Source organism: Trachinotus anak, unplaced genomic scaffold (genome assembly GCF_046630095.1).
Source record: "Trachinotus anak isolate AG129_WGS33_773 ecotype Australia unplaced genomic scaffold, CSIRO_AGI_Tana_v1 ptg000023l, whole genome shotgun sequence".
In the NCBI taxonomy this organism is placed as follows: domain Eukaryota; kingdom Metazoa; phylum Chordata; class Actinopteri; order Carangiformes; family Carangidae; genus Trachinotus; species Trachinotus anak.
This window is the reverse complement of record NW_027273874.1, coordinates 9,677,501-9,701,187: the sequence shown is the minus strand read 5'-3', so window position 1 is coordinate 9,701,187 and position 23,687 is coordinate 9,677,501. Positions and strand designations below refer to the sequence as shown.

At 45.3% G+C, this 23,687-nt stretch overlaps 2 protein-coding genes across 2 annotated transcripts in view; both read right to left on the bottom strand.

Annotated features, from left to right (window-relative positions):
• The window catches only part of LOC139606589 (uncharacterized), a 99,100-nt gene that overhangs the window by 33,443 nt on the left and 41,970 nt on the right, over positions 1 to 23,687 (bottom strand). The window lies entirely within an intron of this gene.
• LOC139606615 (uncharacterized) lies at positions 16,798 to 19,402 on the bottom strand. The gene is made up of 5 exons (XM_071458875.1): positions 19,213 to 19,402; positions 18,933 to 19,065; positions 18,334 to 18,438; positions 17,540 to 17,659; positions 16,798 to 16,953 (listed from the first exon to the last, which is right to left on the bottom strand). Exons 1-5 carry the CDS (start codon positions 19,335 to 19,337, stop codon positions 16,798 to 16,800), a joined length of 639 nt encoding a protein of 212 aa, XP_071314976.1. The 5' UTR covers positions 19,338 to 19,402.

Sequence of the window (23,687 nt, the reverse complement as noted above, 5' to 3'; positions counted from 1 at the left end):
AACGTTAAAATGGTTCAAATTCGGTCCTAACTTCATAGACTGGATACAAACGCTTTACTCATCCCCACAAGCAGCTGTGAGGGTTAATGGGTACAGATCAGAGAGGTTCACACTAGAACGAGGTTGCAGACAAGGCTGCTCTTTATCACCCTTACTATTTGCTATAAGCATAGAGCCATTAGCTCAGCTTATTAGAGGTGATAATAACATAAAAGGTACTATAATAAATAGAGAAGAACACAAAATATCATTATATGCAGACGATGTCTTGCTGTACTTAAGAGAACCCGTATCCACCATACCACATCTTAAGGAGCTCATTACTAAATATGGGTTCTACTCTGGATATAAAGTTAATGTGGACAAAACAGAGGCAATGGATGTAAACAGTCTTGTCTCACAAAGTGTTAAGCTGCAAAGTGGTTTTAAGTGGCCCAGAGAAGGCATCAAATACCTTGGTATTTATATTCCCCAATCCCTACATAATTTGTATGATGCAAATTACACTAAAATAATTCGACACATTAGCAATGATTTTGAACGATGGTCTGCACTTCCACTCTCTCTACTAGGCCGTGTGGAAAGTATCCGTATGAATGTCTTGCCCAGACTATGATATTTATTCCAGATGCTACCTGTGGAAATTCCTAAAAGAACCTTTGATGACCTTGACAAAATGATGTCAAAGTTTATATGGCAAAAAAAAACGCCCTAGAATTAGACTTAAAACCTTACAGTCACTGAAATCAGACGGAGGTCTTAAACTTCCAAACTTAAGATACTATTTTTGGGCTGCACAGATGAAGCCACTTATAGTTTGGATCCAGAATGGTACTTTTACACGATGGCTTAATATCGAGAAAAGTATGTGCCTAGAGCCTTTGGAAAATCTGGCCTTTGTAGACACCTCTATAAAAGAAATAGCGGACTGGACAAAAATCACTTTGAAAATCTGGAAAAAAATATGGTCAGCCTTCGGGTTGCCCAAAGGTACTCTCATCATTAACAAATATTGGACTTATGAGGACCCTCACTCCTAACACTTTAGATTCTGCTTTTAAGAAATGGCCAGACCATGGTCTAGAACAACTGCACCAGTTAGTCAAGGATGATAATTTGAAAACATTTGCACAGTTGAAAAACGAATTTGACCTCCCCAGGACAGATTTCTTCAGATATCTACAGCTGAGATCTTTTCTGACGACACACAAAGACTGGGGAAAACTTATAAGACCTACCCCCATAGAAAAGTTTCTCATAACACAAATAACTCATGGAGATAAGAAAATAATTAGTAAAATATATAATGTTTTTTTATCAACAAATGTACATAACTCTGAACACATAAGACAGCGATGGGAGGTAGAGACTAACAAAAACATATCATTAGACACGTGGAAGGAGATATGTACTGAAGCTCACTTAGCCACAAACTCCAACACATGGAGGGAATTTAAGTGGAAAGTAGTTACCAGGTTCTTCAGAACACCAACAATAACAGCTAAGATGGGACCAGCACATGGTGGCTCATGTTGGAGGAACTGTGGTGCTGTGAATGCCAATCATACCCATATATTCTGGCTGTGTCCTAAATTAAGCCTTTTCTGGAAAGATGTTTTTGATGCTCTCAGAGAGGTTTTCAAACGTGATATTCCACAAACCCCTATTGTAACATTATTAGGAGAAATCCCTGAGGGTATAGAAGGAAGGGATGTGAAATATCTCTTAAACATTCTGCTGACAGCAGCGCTAAAATGCATAACCATCAGATGGCTAAAGCCAGATCCTCCTACTTATAATGTATGGATTCAAAAAATATGGGACATCTACCAGATGGAGCAAATTACATACTCATTAAGACTTCAGAAACCTATGTTTATTAAACGATGGAAACCTGTTATAGCTCTGCTAATACAATAAGTGTATAGCATAAGACTTCTGGTTAGGTACTAAATACATTCACACCACCAGTCATTTGATACCTAGAGTGGATCTTTCCTTTTCTTCTTTTTTTTTCTTTCCTCCCTTCTTCTTTCTCTCCTTCCTTTAAAAAAATCATTTAATTTTCCTACTTATATTATTTCTTTTTTTCCCTTTCAAATTATTACTACAATTAAAATTATCATTATTTTTTTTTTCAAAATTATGTTCAGTTATTTATTTTTATTTAATTTTCACTTCAAATCTGTGTAATTGGTCCTATGTTTTATTAGTTTTCATTTATTGAACTACTATATTTCATGACTGTTGATTTTGCTAAGATGATGTGCACAGAGGGAAAACATGTACATGAAGGGAAATTTGACTTGTCATGTTACCATTGTGAAAAATGAATAAAAATTAAGTTCTAAAAAAAAAAAAACTGGTCTGAATGTATTTAGAGTGTTTGACTGTAGCTGCAGAGAGTCTGACACTGGTTTAACAGCTTTTCACTGACTGGAGACACATTTATTCATTTATTAGAATCTGAGGCTACAATCACAAATCTGTGGACTACTGTCTGATCTGTTTGAACCAACAACCAGAGACAAACAACCAGAGACAAACAAACAACCAGAGACAAACAAACAACCAGAGACAAACAACCAGAGACAAACAACCAGAGACAAACAAACAACACTGACCTTCGACCCAGAGAATCACTGTTTTCCCTCTCAGGAAGTTTCCGTCCTTGGAGACTCTGCAGGTGTATCCTCCTGTGTCTCTGACTCTGAGGTGTTTCAGGGTCAGACTGAGGTCTCCAGTTCTCAGCAGGTCTTCCTTCATCTCTGTTCGGTCTCTGTAAACCTGGTCCTGGTCTTCAGGTCTGTCAGAACCGTTCTGATACACATGGACCTTCCTGTTGTCTCTGTCCCTCCACTCCACTCTGACGTCTCCAGACAGGTCAGCTGTGGTCACGAAGGGCAGCTGGACAGACTCCGCCCCCTTCTCCTCCTCCACCTCCACCTGTTGGCCTGAGAGGACAACAAACCAGATGATCAGCTGTTCAGACAGCAGCAGCAGGTTTTAATCTCTTTATTGAAGGATCACAAAGTTGTAGAGAAACCTGAAGGACAGAACCAGATCAGACCAGAAGGTAACAGGGACAGAAATCTAGAAACTAAAAGCAGGTGTTGAAGGTGTTGGAGAGGATCAGAGTCTGGATGGTGCTGTGATCGTCTCCTCTCAGTCTGGAGATGAACCTCAGCTCCACAACATTTCACACACATGGTCAACATCAGAGAACAACACAGACACACAAACACTCCTCACATCACAGTCTCACAGTTTGTTGTCAACATGAGTGAAGCCACAGGATCCACTCAGCTCATCTCTGCATCTCTGTCAGAGCTGCTCTGGACCAATAACGTTGATCAGGTCAAAGTTCAACTCTGACTACAAACTACAGGACCAACATCCCATCAGCCACTGGGAGCAGACAGACAGACAGACAGTGAGCTGCTACGTCTTCATCACTGACATCAAAGTGTTGTATGAAGACGTTTGTCCTCAGAGTAACAGGCTGAGTGTCTGAGTGTTGGACAGAAAGTCCTCAGTGTGGACAGGACGCTCAGCAGACAGACGGAGAGCAGACTGTTGAAGCTGCTGTCTCTGCTGCTCATGGTGGAGCTGCTGCCTTCTGTCTGTCAGGTCTGGACCTTCAGGGTCAGGGTTTGTCCTGAGGGACACTTTATGTTTGGACTCTTGACTTGGACTTTTTGCTTATTTCCTGTTTTATTTTGAAGTATCTTCCCTGGTGTGTCTCAAGTGTAGTTACTTCCTGTCTTTGTCCCGTTTCCCTCGTGGTTGATTGTTTTCCTTCCCCGTGTCTTTAAGTCTCTGTCTTTGCCTTGTTCTGTTTCAGTCTCGTGCTCTGGTGTCTTTTGCTCCTGTTTCACTCCAGTGTTCCCAGTTGTTTTCCTGCTCTCCACTTTTTTTCTCCAGTTTGGGTTTTGAGTTCTGTGTGTTTTCTCTGTTTTTTTTAAGTTAACTTTTTGTCATTAAAATACCTTTTTCCACCTTCTCCTGCATTGTCTGCGTTTGGGTCCTCAACTCGACAGAACGAGACAGAACCAACTGACCGATATGGAGCCAGCAGACAAATTCTTTTTAATTAGCCTTTTACCTGGGAGGACTTTAATGTTTCAAAGGACACTATTTTGCATGAAGACCCTGATTTCCTTAAATGACTGTCTCCATTTGGAAGCAGGACCCTGATTCTGCCGAGCGAGTGGCTCACAACCAGCGGAGCTGATCTTGTAGCCTTTCCTGGGAGGTATCCAGGGGTTGGAGCCCTGTGGGGGCTGGGGTTGGTTCCAGCCCCCACGACTCTGTACAGATGAGCAGTGCAGAAAACCCTGATACAGACACAGGACTGATGCTCTGCATGTGAAACACACCTCTGACCTGTGGTGCACATGAAATTGTCTTTCTGATTATTGATGAGTGGATTGATGAGCTGTTTGATCTCTGCTTTAGATAAATAATGTCGGGGGGGGGGGCAGCTGAACTAAAACAGACGAGGGGAAACAACAGGAGCTGAGTTTATTTGTATCTGAGTTGACTGAAGAGAAACCATATGGGAGCAGCGTCATCTGCTCTGGACCAATAAACACTGACAGATGTAAAGTCACTGTGTCACATGCAGCAGCAGCCTGTGACGGACAGCAGTGAGGGTGAGACGCCGGCGTCCTCCTGCACGTCCACGTGGACGTTACAGGTAGAAGACTTTGTCCAAGACGTCAGTGAGACATGAAGTTTAACAGCGTGGACGCCACTGGTCCAGCTTTTAATGATGTGAACCAGTTCACCTGGTCCCAGGACGGTCAGACCGGTCTTCACCGAGGCTCCGCCCACCTCTGGAAGGTGACACGCTTCTGTCTGAAAGGTCTGCTCTGAGGTCTGAGGTCTACAGCTTCCTGCAGAGTGAGACCAGCACCTTGGTGATCTGAGAGGGATCAAAGTGAACCAGAGGCTGGATTCACAGGAGAACCTCAGTCTGACCACAGTTTGATGGTGGAACAGTCTGACGGCCTCCACCATCAACGCTCAGCAGTCACTGGTCGTCCTGGATGATGTCACACAGCTCAGTGAAGTGAGAGGCTGTTCCCTGTGACTTTAACCTGAAAATGTAGCCTCACTGTCATTGGTCAAGGACCAGGAAGTGACGGACTGGAGTAGTTTCACTTTACTGTCAGTGCTGTTCAACACACACACACACACACACACACGCACGCACGCACACACACACACACACACACACGCACACACACAGAAACAAACACACACACACACACACACACACTCACACACACGCACACATACACAAACACACACACACACAGAGAAACAAACACACACACACACAGAAACAAACACACACACACACACACTCACACACACACGCACGCACACACACACACGCACACACAGAAACAAACACACACACACACAGAAACAAACACACACACACACACACACACACTCACACACCTGTGATGATGAATCTTCTCATTAATCCTTGCAGAACCATAATGACGCCACAGGAAACAACCAGGAGAACCAGGAGAACCCAGAATTCAACCAGGTGAGAGAACGGTTCTGTGGACAAGATAAACATCATCATCAACAACAACATGACCTTTACATGACCCCTGTGACCCTGCTCCTGAACCCCTGTTAATTCAGGTCAGGTCTGATGCTCCAGATGTTCCAGATGGGTATCAGAGATACTAACAGATGTGTTCGCTGCAAGAACGACGCACCAGGTAACTAACTGCTGCTTTTAGCCGCTGCACACCGGTCAGCAAATTCTGGCAGAGGATTTGTGAAGACCTATCACCCCCCCCGGACATCCCATCCCTGCCCCCCCCCTCACTTTGCCTGCTCGGTGACCTCACTAACATTAATATGGACACAAACAAATGTCACATGCTCCCCACAGTCCTAACCACGGCCAAGAAAACAATCCTCCTGAACAGGAAGTCACAAGAGAACTGAAACATAACGCAGCTTGTTCTAGTTCTGATTATTTCATTAATGTCTAATATTTTATTAGCTCAGAAGGTATCTACATCATTGACCTCTGACCTCTGACCTGTACCTACAGCTCCGACCTCTGACCTGTCCTTACTGTAGGTGTTAGAGTTTGTTGCTGACCTTTGACCTGCAGCTGTATGTCTCTCAGTCTCCGCTCATTTCCAAACGCTGTGATGGTGCAGGTGTAGTTGCCGCTGTCAGAGAGGTGGAGTTTCCTCAGAGTGAGGCTGAGTTCTCCAGTGGTCAGAGCGTCAGTCCTCATCGAGGTTCGGCTGCTGTAAACCTGGTTCTGGTCTCTGAGGTCGTCACCGAGCTGGTTTATCTGGTGGACGGTTGAGGGACTGAGATCGTCGCGGCTCCACGTCACTGTGGGGTTCAGAGGTACACGAGAGTCCTCACAGGGCAGCGGGACCGACTCCCTCCCCCCGTAGACCTCCACAGTGTCTCCGTGCTGAGAAACTGAGGACACAGAGACAGTGACATCATCAGTGACGTCCCGGTGTCCACAGAGTAAACTACAGGTCACGTGACCCCCAGTCGTGACGCTGAGGTCAGATAAGAACTGAGCTGCACCTGTTGTTCAGTGTTTTTAACTTCAGGTCACAAATCAGTGACAACACCTGCTCCTCACGTTCAGTGTCCCCTGGAGACACTTCCTTTGTGTTGTCAGTGTTCACAGCTCCAGTGTTGTCAGACTGAGGAAGGTGTTTCTCAATTTGTTTGTGTTTAGTCTGTTTGCATGTGTTTTCTAAGTGGCAGTGTTTTGGGCTCTCAGGGCCACCGTACTCCTGTGGCCCCTGGTGCAGTCTCTCCTACCACCTGGTGTCTTCACACAGGAGTCTGGTCTTCCACCTGCAGCTTTTATTGATGCTGAATCACTGATTTCTGCATCAGAGGAGTCAGACTAGAAGCTTCACTCATGTTGCTGCAGAGCTCTGAGGTCGCCCTCACATCAGCTGATCTGCGTCAGCCCCCTCACCTCACCGTCTCGCTGATGCACGTGTTTGCTTCAAGGTGACCTGGATCATGGGGTCACGTTCCTACAGGTGTGACCGTCTCTGTTACTCTGATGCTCTGATGCCAACACTGATGTGTGAGCAGCTGCTGTGTTCACTGACGCTCAGGTCAAAGGTCAAACGTCAGAGCTGTACATACTGCTTGAGGAGTTATTGTGCTCATTAGGCCAAAACCATGTTTTGTGAGGTCATCATGACGTTGACCTTTGACCTTGAGCTCAACAGTGTGGTCCAGAGCTGACACAGATCTGACTGAGGTCCATGTTGATGGAGGACAAGTTCACACACACACACACACACACACACACACCTTCTTTGTTCTTAATCTCGTTGTCCATGACAACACTGAGAACAACAGCAACCAGCAGAACCAGGACAGCTGTGAGAACCTTGACCGCGACTAGAAGAGGACCTGTAGTCGACACAAACAACAACATGAGATTCAAATATGAATGAAACTTTATGATCAACAAACACACACACACACACACTCACACACACACACTACATACCTCTTGATTTCAGGAAGTAAGACAGGAACTTCTTGTGGCTCATACGATGTCGTTGTTGTCGTTGTCGTTCTGTAGTCGACACAAACAGAACTTTAAAACAACACATTTCCTCAGTCTCCTTCTCTGACCTTTGACCTCTGACCTGAGTCTCGTTTTCTGACCTTTGACCTCTGACCTGAGTCTCCTGCTCTGACCTTTGACCTCTGACCTGAGTATCCTGCTCTGACCTCTGACCTGAGTCTCCTGCTCTGACCTTTGACCTCTGACCTGAGCCTCCTGCTCTGACCTGAGTCTCCTTTTCTGACCTTTGACCTCTGACCTGAGTCTCCTGCTCTGACCTTTGACCTCTGCACCAAACCTCCTCACTGTTTAGTTCGGGAGGTTTGGTGCAGACTGGAGCAATAATATTCATTAATAATCAATAATCATTATTCACCTCTGAACATCAGGGCCTGGTTTAATATGTCGGGGCTGAAATAACAAACAGGAAGCTGCAGTATCATCCTGAATGTGCAATGTTTCATGTTTTTGTGAAGTGAAAGTAATTTAGTAATATAATGAGTAATGTAACTCATTACTTTGGATGTGAAGTGATAAGTAAAGTAATCTGATTACTTTTAAAGGCATAAGAAGTAATCTATTACTCTCCCTGAGTAACTGGTCCATCACTGGTCCTGCTACCCCTGTTTTTACTCCTGGTTCCTTGTGTAAATGTGGAAGCTATGAGTCACTGCTGACTGTGCTGGTCATAACAGAGAACCCTGAACCTTGAAGTAAACAAATACTGAAGAGTGAATATACAGCTCCTTGGTCTTCCTCAGCCATCCTGTCAGCTGACACCAGGTGACCTGAGGCTGGACTCATCTGATTGGACAAACCCAGTGAATGTACGGCCCATGTCTCCGGCTCAGAGCGAATGCAGTGAGACAGCAGAGCTCCTCTCATCAGGTGCAGCTGTATGATGTTATTGATCTGATCATCAGAACAGAACAGATGATCTGCTTCTTTACTGGTTTCATGAACAACAGGATCAGAACAAACTGAACTAGTTTCTACAGCAGCAGAGTCACTGTCAGTAAACGACAGAATCTCTCTGAAGACTGAAATGTCAGTGAAGCAAATAATATCCATGACATGAAGCTGAATGAAGATCAGTGTGTGTGTGTGTGTGTGTGTGTGTGTGTGTGTGTGTGTGTGTGTGTGTGTGTGTGTGTGTGTCTGACACAAACACACACACACACACACTCACACACACTTACCCTCTATGTTCTTCATCCCTTGATACACACTGACTCCACAGACAGTAACAGACGTCAGGAGAAACAGGACGGCAGTGAGAGTCCAGGGCCAGAGTGGGGGAGGGGCTGTGGGCAACACAAACAACAACAAGACAACAAATAAACAAAGTCCAGTGATGAGGAGAGTCTGACCTCTGACCTCTGACCTGAGTCTTGAGAGGTGTGAGGAAACAGATTCCGTCAGTCAAATTGATCATGTGATTATTGATCGAAGGGGGCGGGTCCTGAAGCCCAGCGTTTTTAGATGGATCAGCTCTGACGTCATCGGTTCCACCAGAGAAATGAAGGAAACACACTTCCTGTTTCTCACTGTGACGGAACAGTTCTCTGACACGTTCTCCAACTGTTCCTGATGAAGACGTCTGATTATCATGGATCCTCCACACAGGAGAGACCTGTCTGTCTGACTGTCTGTCTGACTGAGAGAGAGAGAGAGAGAGACCTGTCTGTCTGACAGAGAGAGAGAGAGAGAGACCTGTCTGTCTGTCTGTCTGACAGAGAGGAGAGAGAGAGAGAGAGAGACCTGTCTGTCTGAGAGAGAGAGAGAGAGAGAAAGAGACCTGTCTGTCTGAGAGAGAGAGAGAGAGAGAGACCTGTCTGTCTGACTAAGAGAGAGAGAGAGAGACCTGACTGTCTGTCTGACTGAGAGAGAGAGAGAGAGAGAGAGACCTGTCTGTCTGACTGTCTGTCTGACTGAGAGAGAGAGACCTGACTGTCTGTCTGACTGACAGAGAGAGAGAGAGAGAGAAAGAGACCTGTCTGTCTGAGAGAGAGAGAGAGAGACCTGTCTGTCTGACTAAGAGAGAGAGAGAGAGAGACCTGTCTGTCTGTCTGACTAAGAGAGAGAAAGAGACAGAGAGAGAGACCTGTCTGTCTGACTGTCTGTCTGACTAAGAGAGAGAGAGAGAAAGAGAGAGAGAGAGAGAGAGAGACCTGTCTGTCTATCTGTCTGTCTGACAGAGAGAGAGAATGAAGCTGAACCTGTCTGAACAGTGATTTAAATCTGATCTCCTGCTGCACTGACACACACACACACACACACACACACACACACACACACACACACACTCACACACACACACACACACACACACTCATACACAAGTATACTTGTACTTCCATCTTTGTGAGGACACTCACTGACATAATGCATTCCCTAGCCCCTTACCCTAACCTTAACCATCACAACTGAGTCCCTAACCCTAACCCTAACAGTGACCCTAACCTTAACCTAAACCTAATTCTAACCATTCTAACTCTGAAACCAAGTCTTAACCCTCAACATGTGATTTGAAGGTGTCTCAAAAAGTGAGGACCGGCCAAAACGTCCTCACTTTCCCAAAATGTCCTCACTCTGTTAGTAAAATACTTTTTTTGGTCCTTACTATGTAGCAAGTACAAGTACACACACTCACACACACACACACACACACACACACACACACACTGACACACACACTTACCCTCTATGTTCTTCATCCCTTGATACACACTGACTCCACAGACAGTAACAGACGTCAGGAGAAACAGGACGGCAGTGAGAGTCCAGGGCCAGAGTGGGGGAGGGGCTGTGGGCAACACAAACAACAACAAGACAACAAATAAACAAAAATAAACACAACAAAGTGAAACTTTAAAACAACACATTTATGATCAATTCACAACAAACTGAGTCCACCTCTGCTCTGACCTCTGACCTCTGACCTCTGCAGGAAGCCCAACCTGTGCTGACCTGAGGTCAGTGTGGAGGATGATCAGAGTTTCTCAGAGCTGGTTACTGAAGTCAAACATCACAGGTGTAAACCCTGTTCTAACACAACAGGGGTTAAAGGAGGACACACACTCAGGTCCCCAGACCTCCAGCTGAGGGGCCACACAGCAAAGGGCCAAGTCAGGATCAGGGACCTGTTTCTGTTTCTGAGCAGCTGCTACAAACCCAGAGTCCAGAGCCGACACAGATCTGAGGAGTGTTCATGTTGATGTTCTCACACACACACACACACACACACACACACACACACACACACACACACACACACACACCATACCTTCCATGTTCTTCTTCTCTTTTCTCAGTGTGACACAGACGACAACAACAACAGCCAGCAGAACCAGCAGAACCAGCAGAACCAGGACGGCTACGAGAATCCAGCTCCAGTCTGGAGGCTCTGTAGTCCACACAAACAACAACATGAAATACAACAATAAACTAATAAAATCCAATAAAAATGAAAGAAATCACAACAGGCAGAGGCCATGACCTCTGACCTCTGACCTGTATCTACTGACCTTTGACCTGCAGTGGTACTTCTCCTCGGCTCACTTCTCGCCCCCCCTCTCTGACGCTGCAGGTGTAGGTGCTGCTGTCCCTGGTGGTGGGTTCTCTCAGAGTGAGGCTGAGGTCTCCGGTCTCCAGAGCGTCCGTCCTCATCGACGTCCGGCCGCTGTAGCGCTGGTTCTGGTCTTTGAGCTGGTCCCCGTCCAGCTGACGCTGGTGGACGGTTGAAGGTCTGAGGTCGGAGCGGCTCCACACCACCGAGGGCTCCAACAGGCTAAAGGCAGGAGACTGACAGGCCAGCAGGACAAAGTCTGTCCCCTCATACAGCTCCACGGCTGAGGCATGCTGGGAAACTGAGGACACAGACACAACATCACTCCTCCGTCCTCAGCTGAGACAGAGACCGGTCTGATCCGGTTTGTGACTGGACTCACTGCTGCTGCACAAACACCTTCAGGACCCAGGTCACAGCTCTCAGCCTCCTCCTCCTCATCTACTGACTCTCAGAGGGAGGTTTGTTACTGACCACAGGCGCAGGTTCAGGGGGGGTTCAGGAGGGGGGGTCTGTAGATAACACTGCACTATAACCCAGAGGGACCAAACTGCTTCATCAAAAATGACCAGAAGAAGTAAAGCAGAAGTAAAACACCTCATGATAAGTCAAACTCTGACTGATGTCCTGTGATGAATAACTCACTTTCTAAAGAGCATCATGGCAGCTCTCAGCCTGATGATGAACCTGGACGTAGACTCCTGAAGAGCCTTAAAGCTGCGTCTCTCTCTGACCATCAGGGGGCGACGCCACTGGTTGGAAACAGAGTCTGATTGTGTTGACGTCTCTGTGAAAATGTCTCCACTTCTCTCTGATTTATTCCCTCAGGAAACGTTTCCTGATGAGTTTCTGTCTCAGTCTCTAGTTTCAAGTCTTCAACACAACATGAGGTTCATTTTAAATTATGATCCATTTAGAGGAAAATAGACCATAAAGCAGGGGACGCATGAGGGCGGGGCTACCGTGTGATTGACAGACTGAACCTGACAATCAGGACAGAGGACGGAGCAGGTCAGCTCCGCCCCTCACTCCTCCTCAGCTCCACCTTCTCCTCCAAATTCTTCTGGTTCAAAAACCAAGATGGCGACGAACAAACTAAAACTAATTACAAACTAATTATAAACTAATCACAAACTAATGACCCAGAAAGTTTCTGAAAACTTCTGTTTCTAACTTCAGGAAACTTCACTTTGTTTAAAAACCAAATCCAGGAGTTCAGAGAAGGAGAGCAGGTCCGTGTGTGTGTGTGTGAGTGTGTGTCCGTGTGTGTGTGTCTCCGTGTGTGTGTGTGTCTCCGTGTGTGTGTGTGTGAGTGTGTGTGTGTGTGTGTGTGTGTGAGTGTGTGTGTGTGTCCGTGTGTGTCTCCGTGTGTCCATGTCCGTGTGTGTGTGTGTATCTTACCGTACAGGAGGATCACAGTCACCATCATCTTCATCATCATCTTCATCAGTCTCGTTAAATCCGCTTCTTCCTGAACAGACTGAACAGCTTTACCTCCTTCGACGCAGCAGCTGCAGTTTACTTTCGATTTCAACCGGAAGTCTGTGAACACACCGAGCAACACGTCGGTTGATCCATTAGAATAATGAGCAGATGAAACAATGAGGAGATCAGAATAAATGATCTTCAGACATTTACAGTTTCCTGATGTGGAGGTTTTTCCTGTTTATTCTCGGGTTCAGTGGAGAAAATTCATCTTCAGTGCTTTAATCAACAGGAGAGGATTTATGAAGTGACATCATGCAGACAGTGTTTAGTTGTGATGAAACTGTTGCTATAAATCTGCACAGATTAAAGAAGAAATGTGTATTTCTGGATGTGGAGCTCAGACCAGGATTCCATCAGTTCTGGATCGAGCCTCAAACTTCAGCCGCTCATTTGAAATAAAGACCAACAGGAAGTTAGAGTTGTGTTACAGACCAACACTTCTCATGCTCACAGGGATACAACATTCTCACAGAACACACACTTTGTGTGTATTTACTCCTGATTGTCCTCAGTGTGGTGACTCTTGGTCAGAGCTGTAAAACTGGAGCCGATCACATCATCATCAATCATTCATTCATCAATAACCCTCTGGATCACTTTTCAGAAGATTACACGTTAAACACTGACGATCATCCTCCAAACATCTGACCTGCTTCATGCTGCGTTCACACACATCAGGAAATATCAGTTGTTCAGATGTAGGTTTTTGTCCACTCTTTTAAAAACCTGTCAATCATCTGGACAGCAGCGTCCAATCCTGTGTTCAGAAACGTGCTGGTGGGCGGGGCTTCACTTCCCACTCAGACCCTGATGAACAGAGGTCTGTGTGTGTCGTCAGATTGTGTCCGACGTCCTGACGTGTGTGCATCATGTGTCTGTCGCTGTGTGAGTGGGACCTGTGCAGCTCAGGAACAGGAACAAACTGTGAAACTGATCAGGCGATCGGATCTAATCAATGTGATCGACAGGAGAAAGGATCAGAGGGGCAGAGTTCAAACAGCTCGACCGGGTTAAAGAGCCTCTCAGTGAAGTGGCAGTCGCTGAAGGAGACGAGCAGATCTGCAGCATCCGCATCATAAAGGAGCCCAGACCCTCCTCATCGTCCACAGACCCCGACTCTGTGAGGCCACGTCAGACTGAGAGGAACATCACGGCTTCCACGAGCTCTGGACTCCTTTCCCTTCCTCAGACTCAGGATCCAGGGGCCGCGCCCCAGCTCTTGGTGACTTTCTCCTTCCTGTTGACGGACTCTTTGACCACCCCCACGTCCCCCTTCATCGCCCCCCTCACCTAAAACCTCCCTGAGGAGGAACCCTGCTTCCCGAAGACTCCACCGCCAGGATAAACCTCTCTGCTTGGTCTGGGAGCGTCTTCTTCACATCAGCCACGCTGAGGCGTTTGCCATCGTCAGACAGGATGAGCCAGGGTCCTGCTGCTGTTTGAGGGTCCACAGTCACGTCCACTTCGTCCTGCTGGACCCTCTTCAGCTCGGCCTCCAGAAGCTTCTTCTTCTCCTTCCTGAATGTCTCCTGCAGCTCCTCCACAGCTCCCACCACAGCTCTCCTCACCAGCTCCTCATACGCCGGCTGACGGACGCCCACCCCGGTCCAGTCCTTCATGGATGAAGGAACGTTCAGGGACCAGAAGTTGTGGAGGACGTTAAAGTGGTCTTCAGAGCGCCAGAGCTGCTCCACCTCAGTGCTTCTCCTCATCAGCTCAGAGACCTCCTGCTCCAGCTCTGTGATGAAGCCTCCAGCCTGTTTCTCTTGACCTCTTTCAAGAAACTGCATCAGATCAGTGAAGACCTGAAGGCTTGCTGCCGTCCCTCTGTCTCCAGCTTCTCTGTTGAGTTTAGCTGAGAGTGTCATCTCCTGGATCCTCAGTTGCCTCTCCTGGATCATCAGATAAATCTTACCCTCCATCCTCCCCAGCAGGGCCTTGCTTCTTCCACACTCTTCTTTCAGGGGAACAAAGACATGAGCCCTGTGGTCTAACAGAGAGCAGAGCATGCAGATGCAGAACAGCTCCAGAGGTTTGTCGTGCTTCGGACACATCCTGCGCTCCAGGTTCTCCACGGGGTCGATCAGCTGATGCCTCCTCAGGCCTGACGTGGTCAGGTGAGGCTTCAGGTGAGTCTCACAGTAGGAGAGACCAGGCAGGACTTCACAGCTTTCAGTTTAGTGCCACTGCATTCATCACAGGAAACGTCTCCTGGTTTGGCAGCTGGTTGCTCTGAGCTGCTGCTGGCTCTCCGTCCTGCTGTGTCTGAACCGAGCCACCGTCTCAGAGATGAAGGGATTGATCCGCAGATCTGGTCTCCTGTCAAAACGCTCTTTAAACAGGGGACACTGGCACAAGACGCTAACGTCCCAGTGGTGTGTGATGCAGCCTTTACAGAAGTTGTGTCCACACGGAGACGTGACTGGAAGAGTGAGGACTTCCAGACAGATGGAGCACAGGAGCTGATCCTCAGTCAGCAGACAGCCGGCAGCCGACATGGAGACACACTGAGAACAAAGAGAGTGAGTCCATCAACAACACCTCCACCAACACGCTGCTGAATGACCGGAGGTCAAACTTCATCATGGACCATCAGGTAAAACGCAGGTAGTCTGTGAGACAGGACGGACATCGTGACTGTGACCAGGTTTAACTGGACGCTTCTTTCTTCAGATCAAAAAGCTGTTGTTCCTCAGTTTGAATGAAACAATCTTCACTCAGAAATAAAACTGAGTCCTGGTGAAACATGGTCTGGATTTTGCCTCATGCAGGAAAATAGTTTGTTCTTGTTCACAGACGTTTCCCTCAGGTTCACCTGTCTGACCATCGACTGCACCCACCTGTCGTTCACCTTCTGACAGCCACACTTTATCAACACCACACAACAAGAACACATTAACTGTGTGCAGCCAAAACCAGAGCTGTCAGAAACCTGACAGGTTCGTGTCATTTCAGCTCAACAGTCGAAACTTTGATTGAGCTCAGTGATGATGATGATGAAGGTGATGATCAGAGATCTGTCTGCAGAGCTGCTCTGTGACAGATTCCCTGGATCTGAGACCAGAACCAGGCTGAACTCATCAGTCTGCTCCAGGAAAACACTTCAGACAAGCTGACAAACCTTCAGTTTAACTTTGAAACACAGACGGTGACTTCCTGTTTCTGTGGCGGCTGCAGCGCACGAATGACCACGACTCAGATCAGCATCAGTCACTTTAACTTTTAAAACTCTTTTCAGAGCGAACACGATGTTCCCTCATCAGGCTGAGCGTCATGTTGCTGCTTCCTGCATCAGGTGTGTTTGACTCACCTGAGACTCTGCTGAAGAAAAGACCTGAGACAAACAGGTTGAGTGTTTCTCTAATATTTAATCAACGTTTGACGTCTTCCTGCAGCTGAAAGGACAAACTCCATCAGTCGCTTTCACAGCTGCTCATAAAAACTTTAAGGTGCTCAGTTTACACTCAGGTGATTTCACTTGAAGAGAACCTGGAGCTCAGAATCACTTAGCTCGAGCTGGTCGGGAACTTTGGAGAAGAAGTTACAGATGACTTGATCCTGTAGAGGGCGCTGAGGATTACAGTTACAGTGGTGACCAGGAAGAGAGGGCCCCCTGCAGGATCTGACTAACACAACAACACACACACGTGCAGTGTGTTCTGCATAGATTCAGGTAGTGTTATAAAGTTAGGCAGCACGGTGACCACTTACGAGAGACTCTTATTTTGAAATAGGTGTTAACGATGCCTCCAGTCTCTCATGTTTTTACGTCTTTGCTCGTTTGCTTCTCTGGAGTTATGAATGGAAATAAAGGCTGAATAAAGGGACTCTTATTGTGAAATGTCAACAAGGATGCGTTCAGGATCCTCTATCAGAGTCACACCTGTTCCACCTGGTACATGATCACAGCTCGTTATAATGAGTGGCAGGTAAAGGTGCGTCAGGGGAGGTGGATCATCCAATCAGAAACCAAACAAGGAAAAACTATAACTGAGACGATGCATTCAAGGACATCATGTCTATTCCTCCGTCTGGTCTGTCTTATCTGTGATGATGAGGTGGAGTGATGTTCTCACACACACACACACACACACACACACACACACACACACACACACACACACACACACAGCGTTCAGGGGTCAACGAAGGACACCATGATGTATCTGGTCCCTGTGGTGGTGGGCAGACCCTCATGGTAGTGGGTCAGCCGGCCAGGGTGCATGAAGGACCAGCCCTTCCTGGGAGACTCCACCTTACAGTCGTAGCGCAGGAACCTGCAGCCTCCACCCTGACACAGGTACACACACAGACAGGTAAACACTGTGTTTCTGGCTGTTCAGCTCAGCAGGTGTGTGTGTGTGTGTGTGTGTGTGTGTGTGTGTGTCGTACTGTACAGCAGCCTGTCAGTTTTCTGTTTCTCATGCATCAGGTCTTGAGTCCGCTCAGCCACCAACACCTCCAGATGTTTACTGTACTTCTCCATCTGAAACAGAGAGTTGGACCTGACTATTACAATGAGTTCATATGATACAGTGGAGCATAAAGAATGTGTGTAATACTTTTATATTGTGCCATTCAGTCTAATACAGTACCCATCCATAATACAGTATGATACAATGTGCATTATGTAAGACAGGATATAACATAATGATATATTATGATATAAAGCAAGGTTTAATCACCTGAAAGTAAATGATATAAAGTTAAGATATATTACATTATAGATTATTATATATATATATATATATATATATATATATAAATAAAATATATTATTAATATATGTATTATTAAAGAAATAACAAGAGAGTAACTTTACTGCTGCCATGAAAATAAAGGTTTTCTAACAGCATTATATAATCATTTGGAATAACCACATCCAAGTTGCAAATGTCAATAAGAAAACAAAAACTTTTGGCCTCCAGAGCAACCTGCATGCGTCCAACTCGTATGTGAGCGATGAGCGAGGTTAAACCAGCATGGACCAAAACCACCTGTAGGACAGAAACATGGGTTTAACAGGTACTCAATTACCAAGTCCTGAATTTAACATCAACCAAAGCCAGCTGGTTAGAGTTGAAGTTGGGAGTGTGTCTCTACAAAATCTTAAATTGGGTAATCTGTCAGCAGTTTGATGAGGGCCGTCTTATTAATTGGCATAAAGATTGATGATTGATTAGTCCGTTATTCTCTACCTTGAAAATCAAAGATTAGTATTTTGTAGCAGTGCCTTTGCAAAGTTTGTAAAAAATAACTACAGCGCAAAAACCCCAGTCGTATCACAACTCTCCATATACACTATGACCAATCCCAGCTGTCAGATTGAGCGAGAAAGTCATCCATACAAAGATACATCCGTCCATCCATTTTCTTCCACTTATCCAGGGTTGGGTCATGGTGGCAACGTCCCTCTTTCCAGCTCCTCTTGGGGGACCTGAAGTGTTCCCAGGCCAGATGGGATATGTCCAGCAAGTTCTAGGTCTACCCTGGGGTATTCTCCCAGTTGGACATGCCCAGAGAACCTCCAAAGGAAGCTGCCCAGGAGGCATCCTAATCTTTCAGTCACCGCCCAGAGCTCATGACTATAGGTGAGGGTTGGAACAAGGATCAGCTGAGCTCAGCTCCCTCTTCACCACTATTTACAAAGAGACAGATAAAATGAATTCACCTTGGCAGTCCAGTTGGTCTGGGTCATCTTGCCGGACGTAGAGATGGTGTGTGTGAAGATTTTTCCATCGTCAGGAATCCAGGGGCCACAAATGCTCTCTGATGTCTGAAAGTTAGTTTATTTAATGTTAATTGGTTTAATGTCTTTTTTAAAATGACGTTTACTTAAATTGTGGCACTTTGAAATAAATACCTGCTGATAAAAAATAAAGTGCATTTACTCCACTAGTGTTCTTCAGTACAGGCTAGAGGATCTGGTCCTTGAGAGACTTCAATCAATATTATTTGGATTTTCTGATTAACATTTTGTTTCAAGATGTAGTATCACTAATATTTTATAATACCTGCTCATTATCTTTAGCTCAACTGGGTGCTAAATGTTTTTGAAAAGGCTCAGTCTTTCACACTTGACAGATGTAGCTTGGAGGAGGCCTGTGGCTTTTCCAGAAAAAAATGGATTCAGCTCCATAAATCTTCACATGTATTAATTAATACTTATAATAGTTTTTATTCAAATTTCAATGCTCCCTGAGGGAAAGTGATAACTAATAATTTAAATTGTTAAAATTGTGATTTAGTTGGTCTCATCAAAGTGTGTACCATGTATCCCAGCGGACAGGAGTGGATGTTAGCATGATGAATGCAGCAGTTTTCTCCATCAGCATCTTTCCAGTTGGACGGACAGTCGTGATGTTCACAGAACCTTCGAGCTGCTTCAGCGTTTACTATGGAACTGAACACAGAAACACGCCAGACCAGTTCAGACCAGGATAACAACCAGTTGTGCCCAGTAGAACGTCTAAAGCTAGTATAAAGTGACACGTAAGGCTGGTTTAATTCCAGTATAACCCATTGTTGACCAGTATAAATGTGTATTAACCTGTGGGTGAAAATGTGGTTCTCGACAGCCCATTGGTAGAAAAAATCCTGGGCCGTTACCGAGTACGTGACGCTGAACACCTCGCTGCTCTTCACCGTCTCAGGAGGCCGGACCACCCAGGCCATCTCCAGACCTGGACCAGAGCAACAGACAGAACAAACCAGCCTCTCCCAGTTAATTTGAATATTGAGATCTGATCACAATGTGGACAGAATGGAGACCAGAGAAAATGTAAGTTCCTGTGATGAGAGGTCATTATCCAGACGCCAAATCATCAGCGTAATATTAACTTCTTTCAGATCAGTTTCAACCAACAACAGAAAACAGAAAATTAAACAAAACACTGTAACTGTCGTCTATTTTTAATCTGTTTTTAAATATGTTTTTAGCATATTTGACAGCTGTTCTGGTTTTTCTGTATTTGGAGTTGTACATCAATTTCTCTCTTGTTTATTGGCTGAATTTCTACAGATTATATGACTAAACTCCTCTTTTAATCTCAAAGGCCCTGGAAATGTATTTCCTATTTTTAATCAGCTTCTTCCTGTAAGTGTTGGGATTCTACATGAAGGAACTACTTTCTGCTAAAGTTCTCATAGTTTTGGTTATTTTTAAAGACAAATTTCAGTTAATGTGTTTTTGCTCCTCTCGCTGGTTTGAAGTGGGCAGGATCTAAGTTATCAGAGAGGAAAAAGCTGAGAAAGAAGAACAGCTCAGCTCCAGCTGCTCAGAGACATCCTGTGTCACTGAAGAGTGTCTGTACATTTTCAAGTGAAACTGTTTGATTCAGTGTTTTTACTGGTTATAATCAGCTGCTCTGTTTGTTGTAGAGGGGAGGAGAACTCTGTGGACCACTGAGGAAATCTAAACCGGGAGAAGACAACAACTCCCATAATCCCACACTATATCACAATGTCACCATCTTTTGATGATGTTTTTTTTAAGAGACAATTACAGGCAGAAGTCACAGACTGTGTGTTTAAACTAAAGATAACCTCAGCTCTGAAAGTCTTCACTTTATACTGAGAATGAAACATCCCTGACACATTCAATTCAATTCAATTCAATTTTATTTGTATAGCGCCAAATCATAATATACATTATCTCAAGCCTCTTTACAGGGTCAGGTCAAGACCTCACTTTGTTACAGAGAAAAACCAACAGTTCCCACAAAGAGCAGCGCTTGGCGACAGGGGGGAGGAAAAACTCCCTTTAACAGGAAGAAACCTCCAACAGAACCGGGCTCAGGGCGGGGGGGTCTGCCTCGACCGGTTGGGTTTAGGAGGAGATAGAAAGAGGGGGAGGGGGAGGAGAGGGGAGAGAGAGAGAGAGACCAGGAACAGCTGTGTAGGTAATGGTGTTATCAATAATAGTGACAGGTAACAGTGGTTAATAGTAAAGATGAGTAGTGGTGGATCTGGATCCTGCTGCTCCTGAGGCAGAGAGACCTGCAGAATGAGGACAGAGAGAGGGAGAGAGAGAGGAGAAGCACAAACTACGGGAGAGAAAAAATACAAAGTTAATGGCATGAAGTCATCGAGAGAGAGAGGGGGAGAGAGACAGAAATAGAGAGAGAGCGCCCAGTGCATCATGGGAATCCCCCAGCAGTCTAGTTCTATAGCAGCATAGCTAAGGGATGGGTCAGGACATACCCGAGCCAGCCCTAACTATAAGCTTTACTAAACAGGACAGTTTGAAGCCTGATCTTAAAGGTAGAGAGGGTGTCTGCCTCCCGAACCCACACTGGGAGCTGGTTCCACAGGAGAGGAGCCTGATAGCTGAAGGCTCTGCCCCCCATTCTGCTCTTACAAACTCTGGGAACCACAAGTTGACCTGCATTTAGAGAGCGAAGTGTCCTATTGGGAAAATAGGGAAGTATAAGCTCTCCAAGGTACGATGGTGCCTGACCATTAATGGCTTTGTAGGTGAGGAGGAGGATTTTAAATTCTATCCTGGATTTTACAGGGAGCCAATGCAGAGAGGCTAACACAGGAGAGATGTGATCTCGTTTCCTCGTTCCTGTCAGTACTCGTGCTGCAGCATTCTGGATCAATTGGAGGCTTTTTACTGAATTTTTGGGACATCCTGACAATAAAGAGTTACAGTAGTCTAGTCTTGAGGTAACAAATGCATGAACTAGTTTTTCAGCTTCCTTTAGACACAGAATGGGTCTGATTTTAGCAATATTGCGCAGGTGGAAGAAGGCTGTCCTAGAGACTTGCTTTATATGTGAAGTAAAGGACAAGTCCTGTTCAACAATGACACCAAGGTTTCTGACTGTAGCACTGGAGGCCAAGGTGATGTCATCCAGAGTCAGTATATTATCACATAGTGTATCTCTGAGGTGTTTTGGGCCAATTACAATAACTTCAGTTTTGTCTGAGTTTAAGAGTAAGAAATTACTGGTCATCCAGATTTTTATGTCCTTAAGACACACCTGAAGCTTGGCTACCTGGTTAGTCTCACCTGGCTTCATGGATAAGTACAGCTGGGTATCATCTGCGTAACAATGGAAATTCATCTGGTGCCTCCTAATTATGTTTCCCAGAGGGAGCATATATAGACTGAAGAGCATTGGTCCTAGCACAGAACCTTGTGGAACTCCATGACTGACTTCTGTGATGATAGAGGAGTCATTATTAACATGAACAAACTGGAGTCTATCTGACAGATATGACTTGAACCAGCTTAGTGCGGTTCCTTTGATGCCGACCATATGTTCTAGTCTCTGTAATAAAATCTTATGATCGATGGTGTCAAATGCAGCACTAAGATCTAGTAGGACAAGTACAGAGACAAGTCCATTGTCTGAAGCTATGAGGAGATCATTGGTAACCTTAACCAGAGCAGTTTCTGTGCTATGATGGACTCTAAAACCTGACTGAAAATCTTCAAACAAACCATTCCTGTGCAAATAATCACATAACTGGTTTGCAACAACCTTCTCAAGGATTTTGGAAATAAAGGGGAGGTTGGATATAGGTCTATAATTGGCGAAAACATCAGGATCAAGAGTAGGCTTTTTAAGTAGAGGTTTAATTACTGCAACTTTAAAAGCCTGCGGTACATAACCAGTTGATAAAGATAAGTTAATCAGACTTGATATAGAGTTGTCGATTAAAGGAAAAACTTCTTTGAACAACCTTGTTGGAACGGGGTCTAGAAGACAAGTCGATGGTTTAGATAAAGAAACTGTTGAAGCGAGCTCAGGGAGATGTACAGGAGAGAAACAGTCAAAATATAAGCCAGTTACAGTTCAGGCTGCTGAACTGGACAGTACATCTGAGCCAGCTGTGGGGAGGAAATGGTGAATTTTTTCTCTAACAGAGACAATTTTATTTGTAAAGAAGCTCATAAAGTCATTACAGCTGAGGGCTAAAGGTATAGATGGGTCAACAGAGCTGTGGCTGTCTGTCAGCCTGGCTACAGTGCTGAACAGAAACCTGGGATTGTTCTTGTTTTCTTCTATTAATGATGAATAATAGGATGTTCTGGCTTTACGGAGAGTTTTTTTATACGCCAATAGGCTGTCTTTCCAAGCCTTTAGAGATTCTTCCAGGTTAGTAGAACGCCACCTTCTTTCTAGCTTCCTTGAATTTAGCTTTAAAGCTCGTGTTTCTGAGTTGTACCATGGAGCTAGCCTTCTCTGACTCACTACCTTCTTCCTCAGAGGGGCCACAGTATCTAGAGTTGCACGCAGTGAGGCTACAGTCCTGTCAACAAGATCATCAACCTGTGTGGATGTGAAGTTAAGAGAGCTGTTCCCTACTGCATTGATACATGGCAGTGGGCTAAGTACTGATGGGATCCTTTCTTTAAATTTGCTAACGGTATTGTCTGACAGACACCTGCTGTAATAGATTTTTTCCCCAGATGCTGTGTAGTCCATGACTGAAAACTCAAATGATAACAGAGAATGGTCAGATAAAAGAGGGTTTCTGGGAGAAACTGTTAGGTATTCAATGTCAATCCCATAAGTCAGAACCAGATCAAGGGTCTGGTTAAAAGAGTGAGTGGGTTCATTAACATGCTGAGAGAAGCCAAGTGAGTCTAATAATGAATTAAATGCATGACTCAGGCTGTCACTTTCAACATCTACATGAATGTTAAAATCACCCACCATGATAACTTTATCTGTGCTGAGAGCTAACTCAGATAAAAACTCTGAGAACTCAGATAAGAACTCAGAGTAAGGGGCAGGTGGACGATATACAGTAACTAGTAGGACTGGTTTTTGTGTCTTCCAGTTTGGGTGAGACAGACTAAGAATAAGGCTTTCAAATGAATTATGATTAACCTTAGGCTTAGGATTCATTAATAAATTGGAGTGATAAATGGCTGCCACCCCTCCTCCTCGGCCTGTGCGTCGAGGGATATGAACGTTAACATGAGTGGGGGGTGTTGATTCATTCAGACTAACATATTCATCCTGCTGCAGCCAGGTTTCAGTCAGACAGAGCAGATCAATGTGATGA

Bases quoted from the DNA above. Each gene is read 5' to 3' on its own strand.
- LOC139606615 (XM_071458875.1), bottom strand. From the start codon at position 19,337: ATGGCCTGGGTGGTCCGGCCTCCTGAGACGGTGAAGAGCAGCGAGGTG. The intron at 19,066-19,212 runs GTTAATACACAT...TTCTGTGTTCAG, and splicing joins AACCACATTTTCACCCACAG to TTCCATAGTAAACGCTGAAG. The intron at 17,660-18,333 runs GTGAATTCATTT...TCTGTCCTACAG, and splicing joins AGACCAACTGGACTGCCAAG to GTGGTTTTGGTCCATGCTGG.